Source organism: Lucilia sericata, unplaced genomic scaffold, assembly GCF_015586225.1.
Source record: "Lucilia sericata isolate MDLA Ls3-8-SP2 unplaced genomic scaffold, ASM1558622v1 Contig000034F_arrow, whole genome shotgun sequence".
In the NCBI taxonomy this organism is placed as follows: Eukaryota; Metazoa; Arthropoda; class Insecta; order Diptera; family Calliphoridae; genus Lucilia; species Lucilia sericata.
The window spans coordinates 1,065,616-1,077,470 of NW_023994072.1; the positions used below are offsets into that span (position 1 = coordinate 1,065,616).

The 11,855-nt window shown below is 29.3% G+C and overlaps 1 protein-coding gene across 5 annotated transcripts in view; it reads left to right on the forward strand.

The window, feature by feature from the left end:
* The window catches only part of LOC119612622 (progestin and adipoQ receptor family member 3), a 35,010-nt gene extending 23,936 nt beyond the window's left edge, over nucleotides 1-11,074 (forward strand). For all 5 annotated transcript variants that reach the window (XM_037968456.1, XM_037968449.1, XM_037968471.1 and 2 more), the window contains 5 exons: nucleotides 4,838-5,029; nucleotides 9,909-10,013; nucleotides 10,081-10,365; nucleotides 10,441-10,629; nucleotides 10,696-11,074. In XM_037968456.1, coding sequence (XP_037824384.1) covers nucleotides 4,838-5,029; nucleotides 9,909-10,013; nucleotides 10,081-10,365; nucleotides 10,441-10,629; nucleotides 10,696-10,926 — 1,002 coding nt within the window. In that variant the 3' untranslated portion in view covers nucleotides 10,927-11,074. The remainder of the gene's footprint in view (nucleotides 1-4,837; nucleotides 5,030-9,908; nucleotides 10,014-10,080; nucleotides 10,366-10,440; nucleotides 10,630-10,695) is intronic.
* The last annotated feature ends 781 nt before the right edge of the window (nucleotides 11,075-11,855 follow it).

Consider the following 11,855-nt stretch of genomic DNA (forward strand, 5'->3'; position numbering starts at 1 on the left):
CTATTAATAAATATTTACAAAATTAATTACTAATATTTGTAGAGTACACATTGAATAAATTTAGGGTTTGTTTCGATTTTTTAAGTTTAACTTAGGGCAAGGTTAAACGCAGTTTAATTAAGTTTAATTTCAAACAAAAATACCCAAAAAAATAAAATTTGTTTTATAAACCTTTGATAAAATAAAAATGTGCTTATGCATAAGGTCTTGGATTTTTTTTTAAATTAAAATGGAAATTTTTTAAATGTTGTTTACAAATTATAAACAAAATTAATTTATTGTTAAAAATTCATATGTAAAACAATGAATTATTTTTATTACATGCGTATACATTTTATTTGAAAACAATTGAAATAATTTATTTTATATTTAAATATTTTATTGACGTAATACATATTTTCTTTTAATTTGAGTTCGATGATTTTTATACTTAAAAATAAAAATAATAAAATTGTTTTTAAATTTCTGTGAGTACGATATTGTTGCTTTTATGTTTGCTTTTTGAAAACAGTTATTTTTCCAAATTTCCACTCAACGTATTCAACAAATTTCTGAAACTATTTTCAAGATATTTAGTACATATGTACATATATTGATATGTCTATACTTGAAGTGAACTATTATTGACTTAACGTTTCAATGTTTTCCTTCCATTTATAAATCAGTTGCAAAACTATATTTCTACAAAAAACAGACAAAATTATGTAGTTTAATTTTAAATTTCATGTTCTTACTAAATCTCTCTACAGAGAAAGTTGTAAGTGTTTGAATTTTCTATAGGAAAAGTTTTCAGATTCTAAGCTAAGTTCCATTGAAAAAGCTGTCAGTGTCTGATTAAACTTTTCAGAGTCAGAACAACTTTTCTAATGCAAAAGTTTTCTGTGTCTGAACAACTTTTGTATAGAAAAATTTTCTATAAAAAAGTGTCTGAGCAACTTTTCTATAAAAAAGTTGTCAGAATCTGAACAAATTTTATATAAAAAAGTTTTCAGAATCTGAACAACTTCACTATAGAAAAAGTAGTCAGAATCTGAACAACTTTTTTATACAAAAAGTTGTGAGAATCTGAACAACTTTTTTATACAAAAAGTTGTGAGAATCTGAACAACTTTTCTATAGAAAAAGCCTGAGAAACTTTTCTGTAGAAAAAGTTCTCAGAATCTGAATAACTTTTCTGTATAAAAGACGTCAGAATCTGATAACTTTTCTATAGAAAAAGTTGTCAGAATCTGATTAACTTTTCTATAAAAAACGTTGTCAGAATCTGAACAACTTTTCTATAGAACTAGTTGTAGGAGTCTATGCAACTTTTCTATAAAAAAGTCAGTCAGTTTCTGACTAACTTTTCTATAAAACTTTTTTTCAGAGCAACTTTTCTTTAAGAAAAGTTTTTAGTGTCTGAGAAACTTTTCTATAAAAAAAGTTGTTAGTGTCTGAGCAACTTTTCTATAAAAAAAGTGGTTAGTATCTGAAAGTATAAGAAAGTTGTCAGAACCTGAACAACTTTTCTACAGAAAAAGTCTGAGAAACTTTTCTTTAAAAAAAGTTTTCAGTGTCTGAACAACTTTTCCATATAAAAAGTTGTCAGTATCTGAGCAGCTTTTCCAATTTAAAAAGGTGTCGGTGCCTGAGTAACTTTTCTTTAGAAAAAGTTGTCTGAATCTGAACAACTTTTCTTTAGAAAATGTTGTTAGAATCTGAACAACTTTTCTTTAGAAAAAGTTGTTAGAATCTGAACAACTTTTCTTTAGAAAAAGTTGTTAGAATCTGAACAACTTTTGTACAGAAAAAGTTGTCGGAGTCTGTTGAAAGTTGTTAGAATCTGAACAACTTTTCTAATATTAAAATTTGTTAATGTCTGAGCAACTTTTCTATAGAAAAAGTTGTCAGTGTCTGAGCAACTTTTGTATAAAAAGTTGTCAGAATCTGAACAACTTTTCTTTAGAAAAAGTTGTCAGAGTCTGAGCAATTTTCCAAAAAAAAGTGGTCAGTTTCTAAGCAACTTTTCAATAGAAAAATTATTAAATAATTTATCAATTTGCTTCACAGAATCCTTAGCAACTGCCTTAGGTGTAGCCTTTCAATAAACAGGTCTTAAAGTTGGAAAATGGTGCTGTAACCAATATGAAATCAGATCGCAATACGACATAGAATTGGGAGTTTAAGTAGGGAGAAGTTAAAACAAATGTTCTAGATTAGAATATTTTCGAATATTTAGAACTACACTCAGCAAACCAACATTAGGGAATTGTCTGCTAAATTATATCTTCAAAATTAAATTTTAGACTCAAAATAACGAGAAATTTGTGCCCACAGTTATTGGTATAAAAACCCTATCATCTATAAAAGAAAATTATCATAATTCCAAGCTAACACATTTTTTAAATATTTTATTTTTTCATAAAATTAAGTGTTTTTTTATTATGGCCAGCACTACAACACTGATAAGATATGATATTTAATTAATGACACTTAAATTACAATTTAAAATATTTGTTTTTATAAATTTTTCTAAAGATAACAATGCAAATTGATATTGTCACTACATTTTAAGTGCAATTTAGTTATTTTTTTACTTTTAATCATCTAGAATATCCGGTTAAAAACATAAATTTCAATCTTTATTTACACAAATAAACTCGATCTTGTTTTTCGCTAAGTGTAAAAAACAACAACAAATGATTTCGTAAACAATTTTAATATGAATGACGCGGAAACACACCCACTTTTTATAGTTTTTTTTAGCACAATATTAATGATTTATTTGTTGTTGTTCTCAAATATGAAAAACACAAGTGTTGTAATTGAAAAACATTAGAAAAGACTGCAACGTCATAAAATACAAGTTTTGTATTAAATAAATGCGTTTTGTAATAATTAATTATTTATGCATGTATGTATGCATGATTTTTTTGCACATTGTTATTGTAGTAGTTTTTAGAGACCAATAGAACTTGTTTACTATTTGCCTCTAAAAATTTGTTATTGTAATTTTATTCTTAAAAAAATGTAAACAAAAACAAATAATGTCAACAACAACAGCAGCAGCAGCAATAGAATTTGCGGTCGGGTGTTGCAATGGACTGCTTGACTTCACTCTATGAGTTAGGTAAACACAACAAACTGACCTTGTGTTGGGTACCTGGCCATGAGAGTCACTCTGGCAATGAAAGGGCAGACTGCCAAGCAAATAGGGGCGCTAATCGCCTGAGCCGAATGCCCTTTGGCCTTTCCAGAGGATATTCGCCATTGGGAAGTAATACTAGGGCTCAGACAGACAAAACGTTTCATTACACTGTCAAAGGGAAAATCCCAACTAGCGCTCAATAAAAGCGATCTCAGAGCACTAACGGGATTACTTACTGGATATTGCGGTCTCAGATACCATCAATTCATTCTAGGCAACTCTTCAACGAATCTATGCAGATTCTGTGGCCTACAAGATGAAACTTTAGAACATATCTTATATAACTGCCAAACATTAGGATCTCGCAGAGCTAAGATATTGGGTGCAGTCTTGCTATTCCCAAAAGACATCTTCAAACTCTCACCAACTAAACCAGTTAACTTTGTGCGTGAACTAAAACTTGTACCTTAAAGTTCAGAATCACTTTCAGAATCACTTTCTGAGTGGATTAAGCTATGTCCCTCTGTCTGTCCGTATGTGTGTCCATGTAAACCTTGTGCACATGCTACAGGTCGCAATTTTTTAAGATAATTTTATGAAATTTGGCACATACTCTTCTTTTGACACAAAGCCTATTGAAAATGGTTAAAGTCGGCCCATTATTTCGCCTAGCCCCTTATAACCGAGATCCCTGAATAGGGAGACAGTATAAAAATGTTAAATGTTGTAGAATCTCTAAAAAATCGGCAAATCTTAGTTTTATATAAGTTTAAATGGTACTGCCAATTTTCGTAATAATCGGGCCCTAGCCCCATACAAAGTTCCCTTCAGAAAATGGCTTGAAGTTGAAAATTCACTGAAATTCTGCATCAATAACTTTTATGACATCGTAAATTGCTCTACCCTACTCACTGGTTTAGGGTTTCATATAGTCGGCCAGGCCCAACTATATATTCCAACTTGTTAATACTATATTAATGAGCATTATATCGATTTTGCAATAAGTTACGTCTGATTATTTGGGTCAATATGTCTAATATATTAAAGTTTGCATATTTTTATTCCAGGAAATACTATACATAGTATTTTCAATAAAAAAAAGACAAATACGAATAAAGAAGAAAAAATCGGCTGATCTTAACATTCAACAAAAATGGCCAACTTAATTATAATATGGCTAGATTTGTAGTTGTTGCAATTGTTTTTGTAGTCGACAATAAACTTGTTTTTGTTGATCGTGTATTACAACACTGGGCGATATTATGGGTCAATATTAAAATACAGACAAATAATTTGATGCATTTTTTCTTTCTCTATTTCTATGAATATTTAACGTAAATGGTTATTTAAAAAAATAGAATTTAATTAATTTCTTTTGGTATTTTTATTAACAAAAGAACCTAACAACAACAGCAATAATAAAAGTGATAATTCACAGAAGTTGCATTAAGTACTCAGTCCATTGAGAAAAAAAGGTAACGAATGCGGAAATTTAGCATTTTGAAAATGCGTTCTGAATAGATGAGATGAGAATTAACCTTCATCAATGTTAATTATGTCTCAGTGTATTTTGTGCACAATGATCACTTGTATGCTATTTTTTATAGTTATTCTTTTTTTTTTGTTCTGTTTTAAATTGAAATTCTTTGCTTTTTTATTTTATATTTATAAATTAATATTTTCTTTATTTCTTTTATTGAATTTTTCTAGAATGAAGGCCCCCGACATGTTTCAGCCTTAGATTCTCATCAATTTCCGGATAATGAAGAGCCAAATATATTGGGACATGGTTCACCAGCTGCTGATTTGTTAACACAAAATAATAGCTGTTGTTCCAAAGCTAATGACTGTGATGATGCTGACAAATATAATAAATATAAATTGTTGCTTAATTTTGAAGATGTAAGTAAATGATCTAACGTTAAGAAATTATCTATTTTAAAGATTAGAGTTTAAATTATGTGTGAATATTGGCATTTAATTGACGAATGATCGATTTGTTATATTGATACATTTGGGTTTTATATAAGACATTCTTGTGAATTTCAATTTAAGATTCAATTGTACGCCATTTATTGAAGATCGGTCCCTAATTACCCTATCCCTATCAAGAGGCCTAATTACCTCAGAAGTGATGGAGCAAAATTGATCGTAATTTTCTTTTTGAAGTGATGACATTCGATATCGAAAACGAAATGTTGTTCGACTATGGCCGATAGTTCTTTCCCGGCAAAAAACTTTCGGTTAATACACCTGTCCCTGTATTGACAATCTTTGTCCGAGTAAGACCGGCGACGTTCCCGAGCGAAGATCCAATTGTCGTGGTAACGAAGTCTAGTAAATTTTATATTAAATTCGCTATTGAATTGTATCGGCACGAACGCTTACTTGATAACTTATTTGGTAATTCGTTCTAATTAGTTAATAAATTTCGTGAAGATCGGTTCGTATTTAAGTATTGTTATAAGACTTTCGAGCGAAGATCACTTCATATTCAATTATGATTTATTAAAAAATTGTCAAAACATTCATTTCTTTTAGTTAAAATTACAATCATTAAAATTTTCTTATAGTTAAGATATTTTAGACAATTAACTTTATTGCAAAATGTTTATTCATTTGACATTTATTTGACACTTAGCCCAAAAAACCCCAATATTTATACACACACACACACACACTTTCAGAATCATAGACAATATGCGTTCAATATTTTCAATTAAATATTTTGATTTTATTTTTCGAATATTTAACTTAAATCAAATGACTACGCAGTACTACTATTCAGTGTGTGATCTTCACCCAAATTCAATAAGTAACGAACCAAAAATAATTTAAATGTCAATTTTTGCAAGTTCATGCCAAATTTTAGTATAAATAAATAAAATTCATTAACATTATGTTTGATTTTTTTTTGCACAAATAACTAACTGTGTACTCTTCTTCCCTGCGTATTTTAATTTTAATAAAATATGCAAAAAAACCGAAATAAATATTTTATTAAACTATTAATTTCTAACTATGTTTATATTCATGTAAAAAAATGCCCGCCAAAATAGCCCAACAAGAAACGTGAAATAATTTTTAAATTGATTTTGTTTTTGTATTTTTGTGTCTTTTGCACATTTTAACTAAATCAAGGTTAAAATTATTAACAACAAACCCGACTGACAGACAGACAGCCATCAGAGTAAAAAGAGATCTTTTTGGTTGCTGTCCAAATGTAATATTTGCTTTTGCAAACAAATAAAAGCTTGTGAAATAAACAAATACATAAAAAAATAATTTTTATTTAATTAATTAATTATTTTTCTATTGTTGTTGAGTGCTTTTTTGTTTGAATTTCTTTGCAAAAGTAGCAGCCTATTTGTTTATACCTATTTGATCAATGGACTTTTCGTGTGAAATGTTGTTTTTTGAACATTTTTTTGTTTGTTTATTTTGTATTTAGTAATTTGTTATTGTTTAATTATATATATTTTTTTTCTTCAGACTAGCTTACAAAATATTTGTTAGTCTATTATTTCTTTTAAAGGAGCATTAATTATTTATTTAAACAATTAAACAAATGAATTTAAAAACAATTTTATGGATTAGTGAAAACAAATAAAGAACTAACAAACATTTTTATAAATTAATTTTTTAGGAGGTGTGACTCTACGTCACTATAGTGGGGAGGGTATGTGTCCACCTTAAAGTATATCGATCGACTCAGAATCACTTTTTGAGTCGATCAAGCTGGTTTGTTTTATAAATCTAAAGCGCAAAGTGCAGGTCGCAATTTTAATAATGAAATTTGGATTTTGGTTGAAATCGGTTCATACAACTGGACTCTTCAAATTAAGTTCTGTGCATTCTTTAATGACTCTGTAATGATCGCGGCTCATTCTCCATACAAAGTCTAAGATACACAATAAACAATAGTATAGCAATGGAATTCGGTATAAATTACTTCTATACAGAAACAAGTCGGGCATGGCCGACCATATGATACCCTACAGCAGTGATTTCGTTAAAAATTTGGATTATTTTTTGAAAATAAAGCATTCATTTTGATTGTTATCTTAATTCAGAAATATTTTAACATTTTTTTTACCAAAAAAAGAGATTGTCTTAAAGAGGGGTTATATGGGGCAGGGCGCATATATGGTCATATCCATATAAATTTTGGTAGAGGGATTTACATGTACATTAAAGTTATTTATGCAAAATTTCATCGTGAGCATCGTGGGCAGATTTTAACCTTTTTCAATAGGCTTCGTCTTCCGGTCGAAGAAGAGTATGTGTCAAATTTCATCAAAGTATTTTGAAAATTGAGACCTGGAGAGTGCGTACAAGGTTTATACGGACACACAGACGGACGGACATTGCTAAATCGACTAAGAGCCGATTGGTATACTTTATGGTGGCCAATATCTACCAATATTTTCCAATTATATCCTCCCCACTATAGTGGTGTAGGGTATAATAAACCCTTTTTGAAGTGAAAACGATAAAAGTACTATCAACCAGGCTTGGGGGGCCACATTTTCAATTACAATTATATTTGAAGTAATTGTAATTAAAGCTTTACTAATTACAATTACTTTTAATTGTAATTGAAGTTTTGCTAATTACAATTATATGTAATTGTAATTGAAGTTTTGACAATTACAATTGTAATTGAAGAATTTCCAATTACAATTACTTGTAATTGTGAATTTTGTCCCTTATAATTACATGTAATTTGTAATTAGTAATACCTTAATTACAACTATAAGTAATTTTAATTGGAAAATTTCAATTACAATTACAAGTAATTGTATTTGGGAAAACTTCAATTACAATTACAAGTAATTGCAATTGGTTATTGTTCAATTACACATTACAAGTATTTGGAAAAATGTACATTACAATTACAAGTAATTGCAATTGGTTATTGCTCAATTACACATTACAAGAAATTGTAATTGACCATGTAATGAATTACTTTGTGTAATCATTACCCCCCATGCCTGCTATCAACCTTCAAAAAAGTACTTTTTCTGACCTCGTTGTGTCGAACGATTTTGCATTCGTTTAGTTTATTCCCTCAAGCTCCCTTTCCTTCATAGCAAGGGCATTCGCTCTTTCATTTGCAATTATATCCATGCAGTCACGCAAAGAAAGTCAGTTATGACTTTCTTTGAAGTCCAATACATTCAATATTCAGTTATGGCTCTCTTTGCAGTCCAATACATTCAGTATTCAGTTATGGCTTTTCTATAGTCCTATACAGTCTTAGATTTAATATTGCTCTAATATGTTAATCACTATTGGCACCATATTCAATACAACCAGTTTTATACATTCCACGATAGCAGGAATTTCCGCCTGAAAGCTAGTATTGTGATTAGGAAGATGGTAAAATATTTCAGTTTATGGGTTTTCAATATAAATAGATCCCCATACCCGTTTTGCACTTTTGAGCAATCCGTGTAACAACAGTTTCGTAAATTCAACGTTGAATATTCCATACCTGTTACTAAACAAGTGTTATATCCCATCAAAATATGAATCGTGACCATATATAAGTATAGATTTATAGTTTATAAAGGGTGATTTGTTAAAAACGGTTCTTATATTAACTTATGGACAGAACTCTACAGAACAAATTAATTTGCGCATAATGTCTAGTAGATTCAAAGAAGAATCTCTGTTTTGACAAGATGATACCACTCGTCAGATGCTCCGTAATGTATACTAATGCAGTTTTAGATCCATTGGGTTTCCACACAGATAATTCACCTTGGCCGAGCATCCAGTTATTACTTTCATCAACTTCGATATCCCGCCTATTTTGGATTATAAGTTGTCTTGGCCTCTCTACAAAATAGGGTAATGTAAGTTAGGTATTACCCAGATCATTCTTGCATTATGTCATTATTGTAAATATGACATTGAGAGATTCTCAAGTCATAAGAACAAAATAATTTTTGTCGAGTGTTATTTATCAAAATTTTTGTTTAAATAATTGGATTACGGAAAATTATGGACAGAACTGATTAAAATTTGGTAAAGCAACTTAGGTTCTTATAAAACTTGTTAATATCGTAATGTGAAGCGACCTTATATTAGAGCTTCGGTCAAATTTGTATTCCATGGGGCTAGGTGAAATCGCAGACCAATATTTCTCATTATTAGTACCAAACAAACCTTACGAATTGAAAATTTCAGAACACTACTAGATCGTCTTAGCATCAATTACTTACTTGGGTGTAAAAATATTGAAATTTTTAGATGAAAACTATTATGAAAATATACTAAAATTGCCCAGTAATTTAGAAAAGTTTCTACAGCATAGAAACCCTATTATGCACTTGTTGAATAGACTAAAATCTATTTTCTATTAAACATCTATTTGATATAAACTGATTGATTAATCACAATATATTTTGTTGCCAAATTACTTTGTTTTGTAAAGAGTTCAATAATCTTGGCCCCTGGTTACATATAGGTTAGACCTGAAAGCATTAAATAAAAAAATAAATACAATTAATTAAATAAAAACAAATAAAAAACAAATTCTATTTACATATTCCCAAATATTTTCTTATTACGTACATTGAACAGCCCAACAACAATTAATTTTAAACAATTAAAATTTATAAATAAATTTACAAAAAAAATGCTATTGTTTGATTTGGCGGAAAATTTTTAAACTCAAGTAGCTAAAATTTTTTCAATTGTTAAAAAAATGTTTTTAAATGCTAAATTAAAATAAAACATTTAATTTATTAAAAAAATTATAATTTATTTATAGGCACCTGATCACTTAAAATTTAATCCCTATATTAGAGGTGGTTATAGAACATTCCTGTCCACAAAATTATGTCTACAGAGTGTATTTTGGTGGACCAATGAAACGGTGAGTAAAGTGATTACTTTCTTTTTAAAGTTTAGAGAAACTAATGTTATAAGTTTTCTAATTACAGATCAATATTTGGACTCACTTGTGCGGCTGTCTTATGTTTATCGGTTTGACTATATTTGATTTTCAATTTCTCAAAGTTCATGCCGAATTGGAAGATCAAATACTGGTGGTGTGCCTGTTGATTTGTTTCTGCTTGTGTATGCTTTTATCATCGATTTATCATATATTCTCTTGTAAATCGGAGGAACATTATGAGTTATTCTTATCGGTGGATTATTTGGGTATATCCTTGTCTTTGGTGGCCATTTACATTAGCAGCATGTATTACGCCTTTTGGTGTTTTAATGTGAGTTCTCTAGAGAATATACTATGAAATTATAGTTTGAAAATTTTAACGTTTGTCATTCATTATCTTTTACAGAATCTTAGAATAATTTACTCTGTGATCGCTTTAGGCATGTTTGGTTTAGCCATGATTGTACAAATTCCAAAACTAAATGTTTCCCTGAATGGCAAAATAGCTGTGCTATTTACCTGGGCAGCATATGGTGTAATACCCTTGGGACATTGGACTGTAAAAATGGGTGGTTTAGAAAATGAATTAGTGGGGGTCAGTTCGAATCAAATTTTTTTAAATTTTCAATTCTATTTCTGACATTTTTTTTCATAATTTCAGTTAATGGTACCCCGTGTTATAACCATGTACGCTTTGTGTGCCATTGCCTTTGTGATATATGCAGCCAAGATTCCAGAACGTTGGTTGACCGGCAAAGTTGACTACTTCGGTCATTCTCACAACTGGTGGCATCTATTTATTTTGGCTGCCTTCTACCATTGGCACAATACCGGTATGGTCTATGCTGAATATCGTTTAAATAATGGCTGCAATGGACCCTTATTGACGTAAATCCTCCCATACTTCACTACCCAAGACAGTAAAACACATATCGAACAAATTGTTCATTTATCCATCACATCATTTCCATCATTAATTTAGAATATACCAAAATCTTCTAAATATTATTATAATAATCATTAAATATTATTTGTTAAAACGAGTGTATATTTTTTTTCAAGAAGTATAGGATAAATTATTTGTTACCACAAAAAGTCCATTATTAAATATAGAATTAAAAATTTAACAAAAATCTTTTCCTTTATTAGATTTTTATATAAGTTTAATTGATAATATATATCTAAATTCAAATAATTCCTATCACTGCTGCTGTTATAATCAGAGAGGATGGTTCTATAGAATATTATTTAATTTCTTATTTTCTTAATTGTAGTTAAAAAAACCTGAATATAGAATTAAAATTTATTTCAATGTTATTAAATTTATAAGTTAAAGAGTATAACAATGTTGTTGATATTTTATTTTTTTATAATTTTTTATTTTGTACATTGAAAAATGCTTTATTTTTGAATAGAATATGAGTTTAAATAAATAATCGAGACTTTATGTTCTTTAATTTAATTTTATGTCGGTAATTATGAGCCTTAGTTCCCAAGAATTTTCCTATCAGTGTTCCTTACTTTTACTGTGCCCTCCGCATGCTCTGTATTCTTTTGAATCCAAAAAAATACTTACCATAATACTAACAACAGATTTTTTTTGATAAGACTTCTCGTCTTACTCTTGTAGAGATGACTCCATCGCATTTCAGTGATCTTTCCCACCGTTCCGCTATTCCAAGTGACCGTATGATTTACTCTAGCCCATGTTTCCATCGTTGCGTAGAAAGATTTTGTATTCGTCAGGTTAACTTCCTCAAGCTCCCTTACCTTTATAGAGTATTCGGTTAGGGCTCTTATATTAAACCTAGGGATGACAAA